Source organism: Fusarium fujikuroi, chromosome FFUJ_chr01 (assembly GCF_900079805.1).
Source record: "Fusarium fujikuroi IMI 58289 draft genome, chromosome FFUJ_chr01".
NCBI lineage: Eukaryota > Fungi > Ascomycota > Sordariomycetes > Hypocreales > Nectriaceae > Fusarium > Fusarium fujikuroi.
The window spans coordinates 757,819-781,709 of NC_036622.1; the positions used below are offsets into that span (position 1 = coordinate 757,819).

Sequence of the window (23,891 nt, forward strand, 5' to 3'; positions counted from 1 at the left end):
GCCTGGTCCACCTCAGCCAAGCTCGCAGCTCGTGATCAACCAACCTTCCCCATGACAGCTTAGTGTGTCTTATCGCACCTTGCGCGTGTTCAACCTCGTCCAATGATTCGACGTCATTATGCATCCCCAGGGTCTTGGTTGGTAGCAGACAGGCGGCTCTTTGCACGACAGTTGACCTTGATCAACAGAGGGGTACCGAAGGTAATCGATGAGATGTCCGAATTTCTAAGAATTCCGAAGATGGTCATGGGCCAAGATAAGATATTCATCCGCTTTAGCCGGGTGCTGATCCATCTTCTTCCCTAAACCATATCTTGATACCTTAACGGCCGATGTCATGTCAGCTTCGATGAGCCTTGCATCAACTCCTAAGCGGTCTAGTGTGTCTCAGTGGGGGTAACGCGGCAGAAAGCGTTGTGGGTGGTGGAGTTCCACTGTCATGGCAGCCATGAGTCTGTACACTTGACGACGTCGTGAACCAGATGAGAACTTGACACAATGAAACGGCTCTGGAGAGACTCGACATTTCACACAGAGACTCGGTATGCAAAAGTAACCACGCTCGGCTACTACAGACCATAATATTAATCCTGTGCTAGACCGTTAAAGAACCCTCAATATGTAATTCTCGGCTGGTTCCATCAAAATGGTTCCAACTCAACCTTCCGTAAAGCCTACCCTACACCTGAGGTCGCCCGGACGACGGCACAACATAACGCCGACCCCTCGAGGGCAGCAGCTCCCACCCGCTTGGCCCGTGCGCTCATTCGCTTTGGAGGATTACGAGACAAGCTGTAGCCTTGTCATCGAGCTTCAACCTCATCGCAAACCATCGCCAACACACCCAATCTCCGACACGTATCACTATCTCCGCCTCCACCCCGAATCCGTGAATCTGGCAATTCGTGCCAAAATCTACATATCTACACCCCCGAACAGTTTTTATCAGCTCGTTTCCCTGACGTCAAGGGAGCTTCGCCAAACATGGCGCTCGACGAGTACTACCACAACAAGATCGAGGCTATGAAGCTTGAGATTCTCAAGGGACAAGCCGCGCTTCGTCGTCTTGAAGCTCAGAGAAATGATTACAACTCCCGCGTGCGATTGTTGAGGGAAGAGCTGGGTCTGTTGCAACAGCCTGGTTCCTATGTCGGAGAAGTCGTCAAGGTCATGAGCACCAAGAAGATTTTGGTCAAAGTCCACCCGGAGGGCAAATATGGTATGCTCACCTAGGTCATCTAGCTTTGAATGCTCAATGCTGACGCTTTTCTAGTGGTCGACGTTTCGGATAGTGTTGATATTGGCAAGCTCACACCAGGAAAGCGAGTCACACTCCTGTCTGACAGCTACAAACTCGAGAAGATGCTCCCCTCCTCCGTCGATCCTCTCGTCTCTCTCATGATGGTAGAGAAGGTTCCCGACAGCACATACGACATGATTGGTGGTTTGGACCAGCAGATCAAGGAGATCAAGGAGGTTATCGAACTTGGTCTCAAGCACCCCGAGCTTTTTGAGTCTCTTGGAATTGCACAACCCAAGGGTGTCCTGCTATACGGCCCTCCCGGTACTGGAAAGACACTACTGGCACGAGCTGTTGCTCACCACACTGCCTGTAAATTCATCCGAGTGTCAGGTTCCGAACTGGTTCAGAAGTACATTGGTGAGGGTAGCAGAATGGTGCGAGAACTCTTCGTCATGGCTCGAGAGCACGCCCCATCCATTATCTTTATGGATGAAATCGACAGTATTGGTTCCTCACGAGTGGAGGGTTCTTCAGGAGGAGATTCCGAAGTCCAGCGAACTATGCTTGAGTTGCTTAACCAGCTCGATGGTTTCGAACCCACTAAGAACATCAAGGTCATCATGGCCACCAATCGTCTCGACATTCTCGACCCTGCACTCCTGCGCCCAGGACGTATCGACCGAAAGATCGAGTTCCCCCCACCCAGCGTCGAGGCCCGAGCGGATATTCTCCGCATTCACAGTCGCAAGATGAACCTCACCCGTGGTATCAACCTCACCAAGATCGCGGAAAAGATGAACGGGTGCTCTGGTGCTGAGTTGAAGGGTGTGTGTACGGAAGCAGGCATGTACGCTCTCCGAGAGCGAAGAGTGCACGTCACACAAGAAGATTTCGAGCTTGCCACGGCAAAGATTCTCAACAAGCACGACGACAAGGAGGTGTCTCTTGGTAAGCTTTGGAAGTGAGAAAACTGCAACAAGGGGCGTTCTTTTATTTATCCATATTATTGTCGTCTCTGCTGCTGGTTAACCTGCTGGACTCGCAACAGAGCCTGGTCGTTCATAGATGGGTTGGGTCATGACAGCGGGAGCGGAGTTGTAAGGATAGAAGATTGTACCATAATGGAAACAACGATCTCAAGCGACAGAAGCATGATCTTTGTAATTTGTGAAGTTGTTTGTATATGCTAAAATGTTTGTATCAGGGTAGTCGAATATGAATACGGCTAGATTAAGGGTGCTATCACCAAACTACATATATGGTAGGAGTTGTTTATAACTATTAAGAGGGTAGTTGATATGAAAATGGCTAGATTAAGTAGCTACCACCTTACTTACCTATATAAACGCTAAGAGTTATTTGTAAATATCGGGAAGATCGCCGAACATGAATCCGGCCACTACCATCTACCCACACGTCTAACTGTATTTATCTGTGACGATTGAAACTGGCACTTGGGAACGTAACAAAGCTTTATGGCGTCAATCTGATCTCGCTAACCATATACTGGAACTCGACTACTCTGTACTGTGCTTCGGAATCCGTGAGTGAGTCGGCTTCTCTTATTTGGCTTCAAAACAAAAAGCTTGAAGCAATGGATCTGATAGTGTGCTACCATGGGATCCAATAGTCTGACCTTGGTGCGTCCAAATAAGATCGAAACCTTAGCAGCAATATCTGCATCGCTCTCGTAGTGTATGTAAACGATCTTTTGACGGCGCCTGATATCAGTGGGTGATGTCAGTAACTGAGTGAAGGCATACTGCCATGGCCTGCCAGATAAGCGCGGTTGAAGATGGATGAGAAGTGATAGGAAGACAAACGGAGAAGTTGAAGATGCAAAAGAAGAGGGAAATGTGAAGAGAAACGGAGACAATGATTGAGCAACGACGCTTGAAAACAATAGCTACAGAACAAGATCCAGGGAGAATGTCGACGGAGAAAGCTTCTTGCCTACATTACCTATTTACGCATGACTATGATTCATTGTGCAAACTCACTGCACACCAGTGTTGACATGTTGATCGGCCATTTTACTCACTGAATCACTCACTGGACTCTCTCCATCCCTCTCCCGCGTGAGTTATAAATCTAACAACAGACTGAAAGTATTATTCTACATCACCACTCCGCCATCCCTCGATCTACACCCGAATATCCCATTTGACACAACATTGTCCGTGACGCTTTGGCGATGTCCAGCCCACCCAAAGCAGAGGCCGGACTGAAGACGCCTCCCAAGAACAACAGCCTCGAGAACATTCACCTGCCATTGAATCAATCTTAGAGACCGATCAGAATGTAGAAGCCCCAAAGCTACTGAAGCAAGACCAGAAAGTTCCCAGCCGAGTGACACCTCCAAACCAAGGACGACTGAAGCGTCACAGAATCACGCAGGCCTCGGAGGCATCTCCACAGTCCAAGCGGGCAAAAAGACTTGGAATACCCTTGACTAATGCTGCTCTCCAAGATCCCGACAAAGAGCTGGAATTATTCATCGAAGAGGAATTCCGTATTGTTAAGGCACTCCGGGTCGAGGCTGAACGAGAACATCTTGTCAAGGTTGCCAAGGCTCAAGCCTTGCGCGAATCAAAATAAGAAGATATGAAAAATGACATGGAACATCCCCAGGAAACAAAGATACAGGAGCCGACTGTGGAAATGCAGGAAGACGTCACAGAGGGGAACCAGATAGATAATGCGGCCCCCCTCCGAAACAGACGATATCCTCGATCTCACATCTGCACTCACCAAGAGTCGAAGTGTTCAGTAAGAATCTGAAGATGCCGATAAAAAGATTGGAAAGAAGTACTGACTACTCCTTAGGTAGCTTCGATCTCGCGGACAGAAACATCTTGGGAAAGCTGATGCTTAGAGATGAACGTCAACGACCTCATCGCTTCATTTGACTGTGAAGAAAAGGACGATTACAACGGCGGGATGGATGACAGATATGACACGTCTTTGGATCCTACGAGATGTACAGTGAATGCTTCCTGAATAGCATGTGAAAAAGTCGACACCACTATTCAGTCACTCAAAGGTTGTACCTGGCATGTAAACAGAGCTTATATTCAGTACGAATACACACCTTGGGTAAGTGATTCTTAGTTGAGAAGGTGGTAAAGCTTTGAAGACACTGGCCTTGGAAGAAGTGTTAGATGTAGCTTACAATGACCTCGAAACGTTTGATAGAAGCCTGGTAGGTAACCCCTCTGGTCTAAAATAACATCGTATCAAGGCTGAGCAACGGCAGGCATCGTCTGGAGAGGAGAAGTTCAGCTGCCTGGAGGCTGACACCAATCTCTCCAAGTTGTTAACCACCAATTAACCTGGATGCAAGAAATGTGCACATAGACTCTTATGATGAGTTTATGCAACCCAAGTCTTAAGCTTAGGGTTATGAAGAGCTAGATGATGATCAATTTAGTAGACTTGTATATGGTCTAAGACGCCATGTTGCCCCAGTTGGTGGATGAGAGTCAACCCTTCCTCACCCTTGCATCAGCAAAACGGTGGTTTCTGAAACCGCATACGGGGAACACGGTAAACAACACACAAAACCATGCGGATTGTCTCGAATAGCATCAGCTGTTCGATTGACTTTTCTTCTTAGCAGTCGCATGCCCTTGCGTCGGAGTGATAGCTCCGCTGACATCAGAGACATGGATCGCGTGTAACTCTTAGTTTAGCTAAGGCACGATTTTCAGGGAAAAGCGAGCTTGGAAGTCAGCAGATGATGAGACCTGGCCGAAAGAGTCATGCTGGAGGAAGGTAGTTGCCATGGTTCGAGGGGCAGCTTTAGAGATATGTTTCAGTTTTGCACTTTGGAGTTGTTGGTGGAAGTGTTCGAGTTTGTGGCTTGAGCTTATTACTCTGTGGTTAGTTTGACGACTCATGAGGGAAGCAGTTCTTGTCAACAAGCTTTCAGCTCGTCTCGGTATCGGATGTGACCTGTCGAACACGAGGGTATTAAGTACAGTATGCGTGAACCATGGTTCAGGAACTGGGGCTTACAATGCCAAGAACAAGAACATGACGCCTTCAGCTTTCAGCTGGGACTGATGGGATCATTCAGATGACAGAACCTGTAGAAACAAAACATTACATGATATTCAGCTGAGGCGTTTTACAGCCGATTCATTGACACAAAACTTCAAGCTTTAGGTCTCTGATCTTCTTCCTCATTGAAGTCATGTAAATGTACTTACAGCTAGCCCGCATGTAATAGCATGATTTCAGGGAGACTAACCACTATTTTCTCTTTTTGCTGTACTACTAATTCTCCCTACATATCAGTGGCCAGCCATAGCGTTTTTAATCCTTTGAAACGACCAAACTAACGATCAAGACGTGTCGTCCGTCCCACTTGAGCTCTATCAAACGCCGCTCGGGCGCCCCGACAACTGCCAGAGTTTCAAGAGCTCGAGTCGCGTGTCACGCTAAACAGATTCATGCTTGATTCTAGAACAACGATCGAAGCTTGGTATTTCCAGCAAAAAACAGGTATTTCCAGCCACGTGTAGAAGTGCTTTGGTCAGCTGATAGCTCAACCGGTGAGGCCCGATGCTTTTATTTTGTGATCAATATGAGAATGACTGTTTAGGCATTTGCTATTAGTTGATTCTCTGGCGGTGACAAGGATCGGGGATTGAGGGCTTGGGTTGAATCGTGATCGTAATGTAGGTGTTTTTGGTGATGTGCTTGTGACGGATTGTCGAGTAGATGGTTACGAGTCAGTATGGTCATCGGTGATGTAATGACTCTGACGGGCCGAATTAGCTCTGGACCAGACAGGAACAAAGTGTGCGATATAGACTAGCGTTTTCGAGAAAAATAAAATAAAAAATACAAGCTCAAGTGTATAATCGAAGCATAGTATCGGGATAGTTCCTATATTGGATAGCTCTGGGATAGCTTTAGCACGAATGACGCTGGAGAAATGGCTCTCGGGCTGAGCACTCGAAACGGTACAAATCATTCACAACAGTCCACCATGACGTCTCTCACAGACATAGGAAAAGTATCAACCGTAGAAAAATATTATTGGAGTGATTCTGTCCTCTCTGATTTTGAAGAACAAAACTAAGGTCAGGGTACCACCCATCTCGAGGCTATACAACCAGTCGGAATGGAGAACCCTCGACTCCCACATCCCACCCGAGTGGCTATCAAATGGCCATGTAATCAATTAAAACTGCATTTAATTCTTCCTGCCTTATTTAGAAACCGAACTGCCTCGTGTCAACACCGTCTTGCATGATCGACATGCCTGGACGCATCTACGGCAGGGATACTATGTCTTGACAGAACCACAACTGATTATCGACAATGACAATTCCCATAAGAACGAGGCTCATCAAAAGTCGACGATGTCATACCCAGTGTCTAGAACACATTGGCTTATGCGTTGTTGCTCAGCTGAAGCACAGCCTGAGCATCGAGAACGGTCAATCATACGTCACTGAGGTAATAAACCTCTATCGCACAAGGCGCACAAGGCGTTCGGGACTCAGTCAGACTTGAGTGGATCTTTGGATATCCATTTCCCGTGGGAACGATTCTGCAGGTTTGTCGAACATGGCAAACTGTCAAAGTGGGATGAATCTGATTCTGTCAGGCATCTCCTGGATAAAACACCAGTTTGTTGTCAGTCTCGTCTCGTGCCCCTCCCGCCCACGATGCTAAAGGTCAGAAATTCAAGGGTCCGCCTTGCTTCGATGAGGCTAGTACTGTAAGGCGGCGTCTCGCTGGCACACAGCCTTGGCTGAAGTTGGAAGTCAACGCCATGTTTCTGCGAACAACTAGCGGTAAGCGATTAAAGTTTCGATTCCTACTCAAACAGTTCCACTTTGAGAGCATTTTGTCCGCGAAGACTTGAGTGAGATTGTTCTCGCCTTGGCCCTTTCGAGATTGAGGCCATGCTGTTGAGTCTTTGTTTAGAAATAATCGCAAGCGCCGCTGATGAGTTGCTCTACTCGCGTGCAACCCTAGTTGGAGAGTTGATTTGATAATCTATCCGTTATGGAGGGGATGATCTCAGGGTCCAGGCCCTTCGATGTGGATTGAATTGAAGCAAAGACGTACATACGTGACGGTGAGAAAAGATGTCTGATGTGTGAGGCTTCCATCTGCAAGGATGTGCTCTTAGCGTCCGTTGGATACCCTAATCAGGAACCGTAAGGAAACGGCAGCTAGCTACTGTATTCTCGCAGGGCTTGGCTTGGTTGATAATCGAGGCTTGTTAAGCTTCGGCCGGTGGAATACGGAATACCGAAAAGCTGGATAGCTTGGTCCGCGACTCGGACAAGGGCGTCGGAGTGACATGCATCAGGCAATCCTCGCATAAACCTGAGTCCCCTGCTTATAATTGAGCGTTGCGTTTCTGATGTCTGTATCAAGCTTTGCTTTAACTTAGTCTACGCAGCGGTCCCTGAATTCATCTCGCAACAAGGGAGAGAGCATGAGCCAGACAGCCTTGAAACAAAATCATAGACACAAGATCAAATCGCTTAGCGGGGGAGCAGCCGTTTTCTGACATTAGCCGAAGCCGGAATATGGCTTGGTTCCGATTCAGCTTTTGCCTTTGGGCAGATGGCCTTTCAGCTGAAACTCCGTTACTGAGCGGGCTATCAAGACGTTACAACAGCAATTGTCAAAACGGTGAGCGTAAGTGGGATGGTTGCTCGACGTCTCATCAACTACGTCATGCCGCAGCATTTAATTTCGTAAAGACCTGGTCGAGACTCGGCATCAGACTTTACGACCGTTGACGCGAGATCTGAACACGCAATTATCCAAGAGCTGAAGGCACAAAACAAACCGTGATTCGCAGTAGATTCGTTCTAGACTCTAGCGACCTTTTCAGACGGAGGTTGGCAAACGTCGAAATGGGCAGAGAGCGAAAAGGCGGAGATAAATCAGTGGGAGAAAAGAAGCAAAAAACCGATGCGGGCCAGTGACGTTGACGATGGCGCCACACGGATTTCTGGTTGGTTCAAGCCCAGTCAAACAGATGCACACACGCCCCTATGCGCACCGTTCCATTATTTCTTTCCAGTTGGGACCCTTGACGCTGCAATGACGATGTAGTCAGGGGAGACTCGAGAGACGGTGACAGATTCGAGAGACAGAGGGGGGAGGATGAGCATCAGCGGGGGATGAAAGTGTGAAGATGATCTGGATCATCGTGGGACAGGGGAAAGAGATGATGGCATCTGCATGCTCGAATGAACTCTATTATAGTGCTCAATTGTAAGAATACGAGAGGGAAAGATCCCGTCGTTGGTTGAAGCTTGCGTAATAAGCTTCAATAATACATATTCTATCAGGCCAGTCAGGCTAGTACCTGCAGTTGCTACGACATTGTCAACAGAAAGAGTTTGATACCTTGAATGAATTGATTTATATTACACCTGTCAGAGTTTATCACCTGAAGCTATACTGAACCTCAATGTCCTGAACTATTGGCCAGGTTGTACCAACGGACTCTCCCCCTTCAACCTCCACCGCCAGAAACCACCAAAAGATCAACCAACCATTTCAACAAGTAAAGGCAAGCGTGCAATTGCGAAATCAATGATCTTCAAGGGTCCTTCTGTCCACCTGCACGAACAGCACCAGAAACAAAAAACCGCACACACACACAAACAACTCCGGACCGGCGTCTCTTCCTCCCCCCTTCTCCAGAAAGCAAGCGTCCATTCGCTTGGATGATCTTTACCACACGCGACCACCCCTAACCCCCAACGACCGTTCTCACCGGGAGCTGTTTCTGCAGTATTATCAGAACTGCTTGTATCTGTTCAACTGGTTGGTTCATCTCTCTTTTGCACCACCCACACAGTCCTAGTCGAAACATGCCACTATGAGATCGTCGGTTCAGCAACAGAGTAAATGACACAGGAGAAAAGAGAGACGACTTTGAAGTTGTCAGTGTTTATGCACTTTGACGTGCAGGTGTACGGTAGCCATGATCGACGTCGGTGACTGACTGTAACCCGACTAAAAAGCTTAGGCTACTGTAACGATATGCTTCTCTTCGTGCCTCTTTTTTTTCTGGCTTTCTTTCAGCCCTTTGGAGTTTCAGGATAAACAGGTCCCTTCTTGCATTCAGCCCTGGCAAAAATCTGGTGATAACTTCTATCTTATCGTCGAATCGAACGATTCGGCTGCGAGGTTTCCAGGTTTTGATTGATGCAGGATTGCTTTGCTTTCTTTTTTCTGTACCGTCCGTTTTCTCGTCTCCCCACAGAGGACTCACTCCACTTGCAACGCTGACGCACGAGGACATGCGATACGGTAGGTTGCAGGGGACGTTACGGTAGGATCAGGGTACGTACAGGAGAGTTGGGAACCGTATTCATTTTGACAGCTGCAGATTTGGATTACAAACCTGTGTCCTCGGACATTATAAACGCCACGGATGCGAACCGCGAGCGGCTATTTCTAATATAGGAGAGTCAAGACAGAATAGTCTGTGAGGTTCTAAAGTCTAATAAGTATTATCTAAGAAGGCAAACGTAGAATAAAATATTTCTTTCCGTTCTATCACCCATTTGGGCTGTTGATTGCCCTCTCTCTGATCCTCCTTTCTCCACCGCACGTCATCGCCCGCGAGACGCCACCGTCGCCATCCCACTGACCCCGACGGTAACGGCGTTTTCACTGTACCACTGGCCGTGTGTGTGTGTACCCATAGACTTGTTGCCACTGTTCATCACCATTTCGAGCACTGCAGGCTGCATTTGTTCTTATGAACGCCCTGTACGTGTGTTACAGCAATACAACACGCCTTTTGTGCTGTGCTCCCTGAACTCATCTCAACTCTCCTCAGCTCAGCAACGTCTCTTTTGCTTCTTCTACACCGACTTGGAGACTGGGCAGCACTAAGTAAAGTCTGGGGCACCTTCAGTAACGTACGTCAGGACCCTTAGAATCTGAAATTCGGCTACCGTCTAATTTACTGTCGCAGCCTCTGACCTCCCCCTGGGTTTTAGGCCATCACCCCCTGACCCCTACCGGTGTTGACACCCCCAGCCAGCCCAGGCCCTCCCCCCACCCCCCTTCTTGGCTTGTTTCCAAGTCTTCCAGGGATCGGATTCATAGACCCCACCAACTGCCCGCTTCTCTTCTTGACCTAGCCTAGCCTAAAGGAAGAGGGTAGCCTTCGTTCATCCATCCATTCATCTTTATCTTTGGTGCATTTGCATTTCTTTAATCAACCTTGCCTTGCCTCGCCTTACTCACTCCCACACTACACTCGTACTACACTTCTCGGTCCTAGGTCCCCTCGCCCCCCCGAGACCCTTATTTAGCTGAAGCTAGACTTCCATTAGCTACTACTATTCTCGATATAACCGACTCCAGGTCCCCTTCTTCCCAATCCATCCATCACTTACTCACTTTAATCTAATTCTCGACCTCTTCACCATGGCCTTATGAGCCTCGCTCAGCCTCTCTTTACCCCTGCGTCTCCAGAGATGACGTCAACTACTCCGATCAACGCCTTCGCTATGCATGATACCAGGACTGGCGACCGGACGCCATTACATTATACAATGAAGACTCCCGCACGACACTCTCCCGGCGGACAGTCTCATTCTAATAATATTTCCCATTCACGATCAAATTCGTATAACATCAACCACTCCCATTCTCACTCTCAGACACTCCGACCTACCAAGTCAACAAAAACATCGACTCCTCTCGCCTCTCCCCGGATGCCCTACTCGGTCGGTCAGAATCACCCTCCACCCAAGCTTTCGCCTCGCGTGGTCTCTGACAACAGATCACCAAGTCCTAACTATTTTGGCCTCATCGTCGAATCAGCCAATGAGCGTGGAGACTCCTCCTCAGGACTCCCTAACGAGAATTGGAGCCCTTCATCATCAGTGAAATCTTTCCAGGCTGCAATTTCTAAGCAGGTCCCTCTTGATGCCAATCCTGAGTTCGAAGCCTTCAAGAGACAGGCTGACTTTAACCGGGGCAAGTCGTTTGCTCTCTCCACCAGTCACTATGCTCAGCCGTCAGTGACATCAAATGGAGTTGCACCTGTGCGCCCTCGACCTCCCAGATGGCACACCCATGGAAGTGACACTGGCGGCCCATCGCCGTTTGGCCGTGGCTTGAGCTCTGCCAATGTTCGACCAGCCAGCGGGATGGATGTGGACCAGGATAGCCTAGGAGATTCGGCCTATGTGTCATCAGACTCGAAGCGTAATTCCGAATCATCTCTCTACGGCCATGTTCCAGCTCTTAACATGCCCCGATTCGACTCTCCACTACCAATGGACCCATCACAGCAAAGAGCGAGTCTAACTCGATCTGAAGATCGCGACCCTCGGCTATCTGTAATGGAACATCGCCCGGATCCTCCTGATTCTCGAGATATTCGACGCTCTGCAACATTACCAGCAACTCTGGAACCAGGACAGCCTCACATGATCACAGGTCAACAGCTACGAGACATTCTTCAGAGTGTGAAGCCAGAAAGACTGCTTATCCTTGACCTTCGATCATCACAGAATTACGCCCAGTCCAGAATTCAAGGTGCTCTCAACCTTTGCATACCCACTACACTTCTTAAGCGAGCCACCTTCAACATTCAGAAACTCAAGCAGACTTTCCAGACTAGCTCTGACTCAGACAAGTTCTCTACCTGGAAGGACACTGACTACATCATTGTTTATGATGCCCACGCCTCCGACAAGCGCGATGCTATCACCGCTCAGAACATGATCAAGAAGTTCACGAGTGAGGGGTATGCCGGCGGCACCTGTATTCTCAAGGGTGGCTTCAACTCTTTCCAGGAGAACTTCCCTGACCTGGTCGATCACCAATCTGCCACCGGAACTCCTGGAAAACCCGGTCCTGGTCATGGAGGTATTGCACCTGTCATCGGCGGAGTCATGCTTCCCACTACTAGCAACGACGTGAACCCGTTCTTTTCCAACATTCGCCAGAACATGGACTTGGCTGATGGTGTTGGCCAATTGGATGTATCGCGACCTTCAGCCCTTGACTCACCCTCTCTTCCCCGTTGGTTACGAGAGGCCGCCGCGAAGCCTGACCACGGAAAGAAGGTTTCGGACAAGTTCCTGCATATCGAGGTTGACGAGCAATCTCGAATGAAGGCGGCCTATGCGGCTTTCAACCCTCAAAACAAGGATAAGCGAAGCCAGGTTCAACTTTGTGGTGTTGAAAAGGGAGTCAAGAATCGATACAAAGATATCTTGCCTTTCGAGCATGCTCGAGTGAAGTTGCAAGAGAAGCCTGAAGGTTCATGTGATTACATCAACGCAAGCCACCTCAAAGCTTCCCGAAGCAACAAGCAGTACATCGCCACTCAGGGACCACTCCCCGCCACTTTCGAGGTATGTCGCAAGCCACTTACACTATGCGAGAATTTGACTAACGTCTATTCAAGGACTTTTGGTCTGTCATTTGGCAGCAAGATGTGCGTGTAGTCGTCATGTTGACTGCAGAGTCTGAAGGCGGGCAGCTCAAGTGTCATCCTTACTGGAAGGGCAGAGACTTTGGAGCCATTAGACTGAAGCTTTTGTCTGAGAAGAAGGTATCTCTGGACATCGACAAGCATAGGTCCGATTCCCATCACACGCCATCTGCTTCGGCCAGCGAACAGGGGCGCAAGCGCGCAAACACCACGACAACGTTCGAGTCTTCGACACCTACACCGAGACCAACTCAAGGCCCCGCGGAGACCCCTTACGTAATTGTTCGCAAGTTTGCACTCTCTCATACCGCTCATCCTTTTGCGCCCATTCGAGAGATTACTCACTTGCATTTCCCGTCGTGGCCTGACTTTGGTACACCTGCACAGCCATCGCACCTGTTGGCGCTGGTTGAGCTGGCCAATGTCATGCAGCGTTCTGCTCTGCCTGTTGAGACATCCTCGGTGGTGGGATCCAAGATTACGTCACTTGAGTCACTCCCTATTACATGGTACGATGAGCCCGAGGCCGACTCTCGGGCACGACCAATGCTGGTACACTGTTCCGCTGGATGTGGTCGCACCGGAACATTCTGCACTGTCGACAGTGTTATTGATATGTTGAAGCGTCAGCGACAGGCCAAGATGGATTCGGTACGACCTCGTGATCATGACGGAGATGTCAATATGGGCGAGAACGGGGACATGTCACCCCACTCTACCAAGCACTTTAACTTTTTCACCCCTGGTCAGCGATCCAACATGGAGAGAAAGGTGGCTCGAGGCGGCGCAAACATCAACATCGACTGGCTATACGACGATAGTGTGGATCTCGTCCAGAAGACGGTGGAGGATTTCCGAGAACAACGACTCAGCATGGTGCAGAGCCTGCGACAATATGTTCTCTGCTATGAGACAGTCCTCGAATGGGTAACGAGGATGAATGAGCGAGCATCAAGCGCTCCAAATGGACGACTACGAAGTGGCAGCCTCCGCCACTAAGATCAGGACGCATGACGAATAAGTAACGGTTATTATGGAGCACATCTGCATAGGGCACATGGAATAATGCAACACACGGAACTGGATGGATGGTACAGGCGTTTAATGGTTCAGCTGCGTACGATTCTTTAAGGAGGCTAGCGCGGCGAGCATGCAATGCTTACGAAAGGGACATTATAAAAAAATCAGCGTCAAGGGGGACCTTGACTTGATACTTACTATGAGTATGATTGGTTCTTAGGGGTTTCTGTGTAGTAGAACAAAAAGGTACGATGGAAGGGGAACGGAGCAACCTTGGAATCATTGGACTTGCATAGTAGGATCATGAAAGGCTACATTGCGTGTGCGATTAACATTGCGAGAGATTCGTTTATCTGAGATGTATGATAACAGAATAAGTCAAGTTAAATTGCAGTATAAAAACTTACACTATTGTTCTTAAGATATGGAGCCACGTCCCAATCTATTACATATTATCGTGGAGTTATGTGAGCCCATCGATACAACAACAATAGAAAATGCTGGTAGTCCAAATATATCGATTTCCTAATTGGTCATTGTATCTATCACGCGAGACGTCGAGGCGCATCTGGGCCCAATTGCAGCAAATCACCCAGAATGGCACAATGCACAATCGCAATCTTGTCTCCAAAAAGCGTCACGGGAGGGGAAACACGTGTGATGACGTCGTATCCAGTACACATGCATGAATCTGGGGAGGGATGGGCTTTTCGGTAAACCAAAGATAGAAATGTCATGGCTGGGGTATGAGACGAGACGAGACGGGCATGACCGGGCTGGCCAGCCTGGAGGGGCGCTTCGGTACAGCGGGAAAGGGCCTCGTTTCAGCAATCGTCGACTAACCTAGTGACAGTAGAAGAGGAAACGGATAAGGTTAGGTGATTTGCAGAATTGATGTGATTGATAATCGTGGAGACATGGTTCTGGTGGGTTCTTTGGAATGGATTAGAGCTCATCTTATAAGCTGACCTAACCAGACTCGACTCGCTATCGTGGACTCGCTGTAAGCCAGTGAGCGAGTCCGCTGGAGTTTAGTGGCCTAACCCCAGGCTCTCCGGGCAGCCCAGGGATCTTGACACATGCCCTGTCCATTGTCCACTGTCCACTGTCCACGAAGCCGGGGCGTCAAAGTTTCACAATGTTCCAAGGAAAAAAGGATTCTGCCTCAAGTATTAACAAACAATAAAAAGAGGAAAAAGAAAACGTCCATGCTTTTGGTACTCGAAACTGGAACCTTCCCTCCTTATTGTTAACCCCCCACTTCCCTTCCCTCCCCTCCCACTCTCTACATATCCCTTTAAGGTAGTCGCGGCGCATGCATCCATCTCATCGTTCTTGAAACGGGTGCCTTCCCTATCGCCGTCGCAAGCAGTGGAAAGAGCGGCACTTGGAAGCTACCAACTGCATATGCAACTGCAGCTACAACGACGGGAAAGTGCGAGTCCAACGATAAGGAATTACACTTCATTGGCTTGACTCCCCCGCATCACCTGGCACTTGGTGTCTTCTACTGTTTTCCCTCCTCCAATCTCACTCACTCACTTCCATTCTTTCTCTTTCCATCTTATCTTTATTCACAATAGCCTGACGCTTTTTGAAGCCTTTAATAAACGGCTTGTGCAATACTCATATTTTGTCTTCCGCATTCCCCTCGTTTCTACTCATCTGCGCCTTTATTATACGCATTCATCGCGACTTGCTGCGCATTCTCTCATTTCAACCCTCCATCCATTCTTTGGTGGGCTCGTTTAGCGGATTTGAGACCTCCCCGTTTTAGCCTTTCGCTGCTGATTCAGAACCACCCACGGATCCCACTGCGCCACCAGAGTTGCCCAGACGAAACGCTCCTAGTCTCTCAACCTTACTGTACGCTTTCAGCGCCCAGCCTGATCTCAAACCGGCCTCCCCCGTTTGGGCGTCGACAAGACGAATATCCCGCCCCGGGATTGACTTTACTTTTACCATTGATTTATTCTTTGGTAACATCACAACACAATCATCCAGCGGTGGTCATGTCACATCTGCCATCAGGCGCCGACACGATGCGCCGCCTCTCCCACGACCTTGCGGAGCCGTCGCGCAATATCGAAGAGTCAAACGGTGCGCCGGCGGACCATGAAATGGAAGATACACTCGATCTCTCCATGCCTCCTCCCGATGAGGAAGACGATGTCCTAGATGACGACTCCAGAATTTATACACCCCCTCCCCACATTGCCGCACGCTTTTATCGCCCAACGCAGGCTCGTCGCAGAGATTCGGCTGCCTCGTCGCGCCGCAATTCAATCTCGTCTGCTCACTCGCGATGCTCTTCTATTCAACCATCAAGTCACCGAGGAGGTGAACAGAGCAAGCATGTCGCCCAGCATCTTCGCCGCGCCTCTTTTCTTGAGGACCGCAGGGCGCGACTTGCCGATCGAGCGGCGCATGCCGAAAAGGTTCGCCTTCGAGCAGCCCTGGCCAAAGCGACTCATCGAGATACTTCACTATCGGAGGAGCGAGCCATAGCGGCACAGCAGGCCAGGGAGCGCAATTTGGCAGAGATTGTCGCCAATTGTGCGGATGAGGTCAAGAAGGCAAAGCAGGTTGCCGAATTTATGAAGGAGAAGCGAGAGCAGGACATTTCCCGATTGAAGGCTCAGATCGAGGAGCGAATGGCTGAGGCAGAAAGACGAAGGGAAGAATTACGAACCAAGAATGCGTCTAAACGGAGTCGCGGGCAGAGTATCATGGCAAGGAAGCCCACAGATCCCATGCCGGATGCCGAGCAAGAGAGACGCAAGCCCACGGAAGATGAGGCCGCAAGGAGCATCCAATGGTGGTGGCGTGGCTGCCTCCGAAAGAGAGCCATCTCCGAGTTCAACAACCTCGGCTTGACCGTGGATGGCATAAGAGATACACACTTCGATACTGTCGTTGAGCTCCTGGCTCAGGAGCGGGTTCTTGTCATCACGGCACAGTTGCTTAGACTGTGTGGTCTTGAGGAGGGTGAAACTGGTTCGGTTGGCGAGATGACAGCCGTTCGCACGTTTCTCAGTGCCTTCTTGATCCTTGGCCATCCCAATCAAGTTCTCAGCAACAAAAACGACAGTGGTGATGAAGACGTCGTTGATGTACTCAATTCTCACCGATTACCTTCTACGGACCTTGCCAATCCTCAGTTGCAAGGCTTGGTGGGCAAGGCCCGTGACTTGCTCATTTCTTTTGAGAATACCCTCTCTCGCTTGACGTCCGCCAACAAATACACTATGCCACCTGCACTCAAGAAGAAACTTCCTGAGGCGTATGCCACTTTCTACAACGCTTTCATCGCTTGGAAATCTCGGGACTCTAATGCATTGATCGAGGTCATGCTTATGCAGTTTGTCGAACTTGACGCGATCTACCATACCGTCAAGGATACAACTGACGATGCTGCTACAGCTCTTTACAAGAAGAGCATCCAAGACAACCAGTTGATGCTCATAGTGCGGATCAAGAAACTAGCAGGTGCAGATAAGGGCAAAGATATGATATTCAAGGCGGTTGCTCAAGCCCGCAAAGATCGACTTGCCAAGAAGAAGACCGGAGACACAAAGCCCCGTGTGGCTGAGCACGCACCCGGGGAAGCAACTGAGACAGCTAAAAGTCTGGTCTCATCCGAGTCTCAAACACTGACTCCTCCTGCGACACCAGCCAGCAAAGCCCAGGAGAAGGCACCTGCGCCCAAGACAGGCCTCAATGGTCTATTGCCTAACAACAGGATTGTGGTGCATGAGCTGGCCATCAACAAGGAATATCAACTCTCGCCTGACGAATACCGAGAACAGCAATCGGAGCGTTCGAAATATATATATATGAAGATGCGGACCACTATGACAGATGACAACAGTGGAATTAATTTCCAAGTTTTTGCTCTTATCGCGAGCTACATCAAGGAAAGGCTCCAGCGTCTACTCAAGCCGGGCAACTCCATGTATAACCTTATCGGTGAAATTCTGGACCCCGAGATGGCAGAGCGACAATTCGCCCTCGGCAACTTCTCATACGAGAAATTCTTCACTGCGATGTCGTCACTTCTGCCCAAACTATGTGCCCCTTTTCGCGATGAAGAGGTTCAGGACTTGATCCAGAACAAACTTGCAGATGGCGACATCATCGATCGAGTTGAGGCCCTCAACGGATTTATTGATGTAATGCTCTGCGACTACATCAACTATCTTTTGCGAACTGCTGCACCTCAGCTTATCCAATCCGCGGCGCCATATGAATCTAAGAGGTTTGCTGAGGATTTTGAGAAAGGCGAGCTTGGCCTCGCTGCAGCCGAGGCGACGTGGAAGGCTTCGCGAGCAAAGGTTCTTGCAGAAGTTCAGAAGAGGGACCCAGAGGGAATCAACCATCCGAGGTCGCGACCAAATGCTGGAAAGTTCTATGCGCAGATGCTCGTGGACATCTTTACCAGGATCTCTCCCCCGCCCATTGAGGAGGTTCCAGAGATGCTTCGTCTAGATTACAACCGCATCGGCCAAGTATCTACCACTATCCAGCGGGTTATTACCGCTGGTGCTGTTCTGCTGCAGTGCAAGAACCTCTTGAAGCGGGATGTTCGTTCTTCATGGAAGATGGAAGCAACACGCATCATGGCTGTTCTCGAGGCTGGCCATCCCCTCCAAGCCACTGTGGACGGCGTGATGGCTGCCCTTGAGTCTGGACGTTCCATGCCGACGGCTACCAAGAGCCACCTCCGCGCTCTTGTTACCAAGGTTCTGACTGCCAGTCAAGACATGGCACAGAACGGAAACGAGCCTAGAGAACCTGTCTTGCGACTATTGCTCACCCGCCTTCGTAGCAACATTCTTGCCCGCCTCGCTGCAGGATCAGCAAGCGAGAAGGTCAAGGCGGCCAACACGGCTGGCGAGAAGCTAGCCAGCCTCGGACTTTCTGAGTTTGTTGATCGAGTTAGAGAGATTTCGAACTTACTGGAGAAGATTGGAACAGTTGACAGAGCAGCCCATGGGCCTTGGTGGGATGCCGTGGCGACAAAGGTTGAGCAAGAAGAGATGTCGACATAGATGTAATGGATTGTATTGTTTTGATAGGGATTATGCATGATGAGCAATAAGGATGCATGGTATTTGGAGGTTAGCGTTTGATTCTTTCAATCAGGCAGGAATGGGTTTGCTTTTACTGGGAAGCGCTTTTGAACTTGGGTTGCATGGCGTACTGGTATGGAAAGCCAATATGGCTTACTTGGTGGAATTGGATCAAGCTTGTCCCTTCAAAGAAGTGTGGCAGTGTTGATGGGTAGCTCATGGGATCGGCAAATTGCACTTTGGCTGGAATAATGGATAGAATGTTATTTCAACTGAGCGGTAGAAGCGTACACTATATCTGGTTTCACAATTCAATCATAAGAAAGCAACAGCAAGCATAGTGACAATTGCACTTTTGACCACTATGAATTGGGTAACATCGTGCCTAAGAAAGAAAATAATTACCTCAAAGATTGAGTAAGCGTAAAATAATAGAAAATTGTACAAAACTTTGGATAATCTATCCTAAATTTATCCTAAGGTCTTCCAGGTTACAGTTAGGAGGACATTCTGCTATCGTTAACCCTCTCCCAGGTTGCTTCATGTCACAATTTCATACATCCACTGTTTGCTATAGACTTGAATGATCTCTGTATGAGTAGCCGACTCGATATGATTGTGGTTTCTCTCACTCCTCTTGAGTTAGGTACTAAGTTACCCTATCTCATGATGTACAGTGCAAAATGAATGTCATGACACAATACACACGGCTCGGCCATCTCGCTTGTCGCCGGCAATACGGCATACCAAACGGCCCTGAGCCTTACGTTGACCCGAAAATTTCGACACAGCATCGACACTCTCTTAATACTGATACGATACTGGGGGCAGCTACGCTACAAAAGTGCCGTCAATGGGGGCTCTCAGTTGCTAAAAGAGGATATCATTGGCATCCCATAAGAGTTCACCCATCAACGACCTGCCCAATTGCGACGGCGCATCACTCCTGAAAAGGGTGAAGGATCCGGGCCAAAATGTCGTCCTCGAAGGGCCTTTTGCGACATCTGCCTCTGCCTCTACGTCTGTGGAGCAATTGTAGCCCACTATCGGTGATTACACGGCAGACGGCACCGTCTGTATCTGTTTCTGTTTCTCAAGGAATCGTCAACTGTGGTATATTTTCGAGAGGTCTTGCTTCACTTGTAAATGGCCAAGTGAAGCCGCCGTTGAATAGTCGCCGTGATAATGGACGGCCTATGCCAATCGGTATTCGGAGGTACGTTATCCCTTCCATGATAGAGCTCCCGTCTCCTGTGGTTCCGCTGGAGATAGAAAGGGAGGGGCAGCTGGGATCTTAACGGAAACCGGCCCACACCCCACCAGCCGCGGGGTCCTTTCTACACGGCAACGCATCATCACGCTCTTGTTTGCTCTGCCTACATTACCTTACCTACTAGTCCATTGCCCTTTTGTCAAGCTATATCTTGCCGCTTGTTCCACTCTCACATCAGCTATCTCCTGCAATTTCTTCTCTATTCTCATTATACCCCATTGTTCTTGTGAACAACTCGAGACTCGCTAAGCAAAAGCTCAGAGCTATAGCTTGCTAACACAACAAACAGTCTTGTTCCCAAGATCTCTGACCGAGCTTGTTCCGCCCACGCTAGACTCGCCCGCAACGAAACAATGACTGACCGCGATGTTCTCCCCGACAATGTCAAGCCCAAGCACTATGATCTCTCCTTGAGGGATCTCGAGTTCACCAACTGGACTTACAAGGGAACCGTTACGTACGTCACGCCTCCTCTACCCCTCATCGTGAAGCTAGCTCTAACAGCTCTACAGTATCGACTCGGAAATCACAAAGCCTACCAAGGAAATCATCGTCAACACTCTCGAACTCAAGCTCTCTCACGCCAAGGTCTCCGTCGACTCCAAGACATTCGAATCTACAAAGTTCGACTATGACTCCAAGGCTCAGCGCTCTACCATCACCTTTGACGAGGAGCTCCCCGTCGCTTCCAAGGCTTCGCTGATCATCGAGTTCGAGGGTATCATCAACAATGAGATGGCTGGTTTCTACCGCAGCAAGTACAAGCCTGCCGAGACTCCTTCTGCTTCGGTTCCCAGCGATGGTGAATGGCACTACATGTTCAGCACACAGTTCGAGGCTTGTGATGCCCGCCGAGCTTTCCCTTGCTTCGACGAGCCCAACCTCAAGGCCACTTTTGATTTCGATATTGAGATTCCTTCCGACCAGGTCGCTCTGAGCAACATGCCTGTCAAGGAGACTCGACCTTCAAAGGATGGCTGGAACATTGTATCATTCGAGACCTCTCCTGTCATGAGCACTTACCTGCTGGCCTGGGCTGTCGGTGACTTCGAGTACATCGAGGCTTTCACCGACCGCAAGTACGATGGCAAGCAGATTCCTGTCCGTGTCTACACCACCCGCGGTCTCAAGGAGCAGGGCCAGTGGGCTCTCGAGCACGCTCCCAAGATCATTGACTTCTTCTCCGAGATCTTCGACATCGACTACCCTCTGCCCAAGTCCGATTTGATTGCTGTTCACGAGTTCACACACGGCGCCATGGAGAACTGGGGTCTCGTCACCTACCGCACTACCCAGGTTCTCTACGATGAGAAGACCTCTGATCCTCGATTCAAGAACGCCGTCGCCTATGTCGTCGCTCATGAGCTTGCTCACCAGTGGTTCGGCAACCTTGTCACCATGGATTGGTGGGATGAGCTCTGGCTCAACGAGGGTTTCGCTACCTGGGTCGGTTGGCATGCTGTTGACCATCTGCACCCTGACTGGCAAGTCTGGGCTCAGTTTGTCAACGAGGGTATGGAGGCTGCTTTCCGTCTAGATGGTATCCGTGCTAGTCACCCTATCCACGTTCCTGTCCGGGATGCTCTCGACGTCAACCAGATTTTCGATTCCATCAGCTACCTTAAGGGTTGCTCTGCCATTCGCATGCTTGCCAACCACCTTGGTGTCGAGACTTTCCTCAAGGGTGTTTCTAACTACTTGAAGGCTCACGCCTATGGAAACGCTAAGACTACTGCTCTGTGGAACGCTCTTGGCGAGGCCTCTGGCAAGAACGTCAATGAGCTCATGAACCCTTGGATCTCCAAGATCGGTCACCCCGTCCTTACTGTTGCTGAAGAGCCTGGTCAGATCTCTGTCAAGCAGTCTCGATTCCTTTCTACCGGAGATGTTAAGCCTGAGGATGACACCACCACCTGGTGGGTTCCTCTCGGCCTTGAAGGCAAGAAGGACCATGCCGGTATCGCCTCTCTGTCTCTCACCACCAAGGAGGACACCATCCGTGACGTTGACGAGGACTTTTACAAGCTTAACAGCGGTGCCACTGGTTTCTACCGTGTCAACTACCCCCCTGAGCGCCTCGCCAAGCTGAGCAATCAGCTGGATAAGCTCAGCACCGAGGACAAAATCTCCATCATTGGTTCCACCGCCGACCTTGCTTTTGCTGGCAACGGCACCACTCCTGCTCTTCTGACCTTCCTCGAGGGATTCGGCAAGGAGAACCACACTCTGGTCTGGCGCCAGGTTCTTGACTCCATTGGTGGTGTCAAGTCCGTTTTCGGAGAGGATGAGTCTATCAAGAAGGCCCTGGATAAGTTCACCCTGAAGCTCATTGATCAGAAGGTCAAGGAAGTTGGCTGGGAGTTCCCCGAGGGCGAGGACTACCTCACCGGTATCTTGCGAAAGGAGATTATTGGAGTTGCTGTTGCCTGCGGCCACCCTGCGTAAGTGTCTTGTATCCGTAGCTTGACTGGACTAACATGAGTAGTGTCACCGAGGAGGCCCTGAAGCGCTTCAATACTTGGGTTGAGAACCCCGAGGCTGGCTCTATCCCCGCTCCTATCCGTACCGCTATCTGGCGCGCTGCCATCATGAAGGAGCCTGCCCGTACTGTTGAGATTCTCAAGAAGGAGTGGTTCAACACCAAGTCTATCGACGGCAAGCTTCTCTCCCTCAGCGTTCTCGGCACTGTCAAGGACGCTGAGCTCCTCACCAAGGAGGTCATTCCCTTCAACTTCAACGAGTCTCCTCCCTCCAACGCCGTCCCTGCCGGAGACATGCACGTCCTCGGTGGCTCTGTCGCTAGCAACGTCATCGGCCGTCCTTTGCAATGGAAGTTCATGCAGGATAACTGGGATGCCGTCATCACCAAGCTTGGCAACCCCGTCGTTGTCGACCGATACATGAAGCTCAGTCTGGGCAGCTTCACCAACGTGTCTGCTGTTGACGAGATTGAGAAGTTTATGGCCGACAAGGATACCAGCAGCTTCAACCGAACTCTGGAGACTGTCAAGGATAAGATCCGTGGACGTGCTGCGTACCGCGAGCGTGACTCTGAGAAGCTCAAGGAGTGGCTCAGCGCTCATGGATATGCTTGACTGTGTAAGCTATGATGTTGGAAACATGTTTGTAACAAAAGTTAAATACCATTGAAATATGACGCTGTTGAGATTTTTCAAAGTTTGGCTCGAAGGCTGCCCTCACGTTTGGAACCGTTGACAGTTTCTGCTGGGATCTGAAAATTGGCGCACCTGAAACGACAGAACATCTCGACTGTGTCAAAAGATCAAATCTAACAGCTTCTGCTCACAGTATCCCAGCTTGATATCTGATTTTACTTAGCCATGGCCCTGAAGATCCTAGTGTTTTGGCCTGAATCACAGTGAAGGGGTAAGCCTGCATAATATAGTAGTAAACTCGGAAACCAATCTCAACGATTCCACAACAGGTTCTTTGGAACCTTGATCGGTCTGGTGGTCTAGTGGTATGATTCTCGCTTAGGGTAAACCCTACAGCACAGCTTGCGAGAGGTCCCGGGTTCAATCCCCGGCCAGACCCTGTCTTTTGCAGTATGACCGTAATTAAATAGGAAACTGTTTCTTTTTAGCATTCGTAACGGTTTTCCACCTCAGAATGCTGCCTTTGAATAGAATGCGATTTCTTTTGATACATATGTGCATAATGAAGTGCGCGCGGTGTGACCTTTATCTATCCTTTCACTTTTAGGTGAACAGTGAAGGAATGGACAATATATGCATACATCCTCTGGAGGTGTCAGAATCTCCAGTCAGAGAAAAACCAAAGATCAATGAATACTAAGACAGCTTAAAC

The 23,891-nt window shown here is 49.5% G+C and overlaps 4 protein-coding genes; all 4 read left to right on the plus strand.

The window, feature by feature from the left end:
* Positions 1-984: 984 nt before the first annotated feature.
* FFUJ_01823 (probable 26S protease subunit RPT6) lies at positions 985-2,208 on the plus strand (the record flags this gene model as incomplete). XM_023574428.1 has 2 exons in its annotated part: positions 985-1,219; positions 1,274-2,208. The coding sequence occupies 2 exons, from the start codon at positions 985-987 to the stop codon at positions 2,206-2,208; spliced, it is 1,170 nt and encodes a 389-aa protein (XP_023423778.1).
* An 8,517-nt stretch (positions 2,209-10,725) lies between these two features.
* FFUJ_01822 (probable protein-tyrosine-phosphatase) lies at positions 10,726-13,697 on the plus strand (the record flags this gene model as incomplete). XM_023574439.1 has 2 exons in its annotated part: positions 10,726-12,618; positions 12,672-13,697. The coding sequence occupies 2 exons, from the start codon at positions 10,726-10,728 to the stop codon at positions 13,695-13,697; spliced, it is 2,919 nt and encodes a 972-aa protein (XP_023423779.1).
* A 2,033-nt stretch (positions 13,698-15,730) lies between these two features.
* On the plus strand, positions 15,731-18,769 carry FFUJ_01821 (uncharacterized protein; the record flags this gene model as incomplete). Its single annotated transcript, XM_023574451.1, has 1 exon — positions 15,731-18,769. The coding sequence occupies one exon, from the start codon at positions 15,731-15,733 to the stop codon at positions 18,767-18,769; it is 3,039 nt and encodes a 1,012-aa protein (XP_023423780.1).
* A 995-nt stretch (positions 18,770-19,764) lies between these two features.
* FFUJ_01820 (related to (AAP1)-alanine/arginine aminopeptidase) lies at positions 19,765-23,158 on the plus strand (the record flags this gene model as incomplete). XM_023574462.1 has 4 exons in its annotated part: positions 19,765-20,006; positions 20,353-20,520; positions 20,576-22,504; positions 22,549-23,158. The coding sequence occupies 4 exons, from the start codon at positions 19,765-19,767 to the stop codon at positions 23,156-23,158; spliced, it is 2,949 nt and encodes a 982-aa protein (XP_023423781.1).
* Positions 23,159-23,891: the final 733 nt, after the last annotated feature.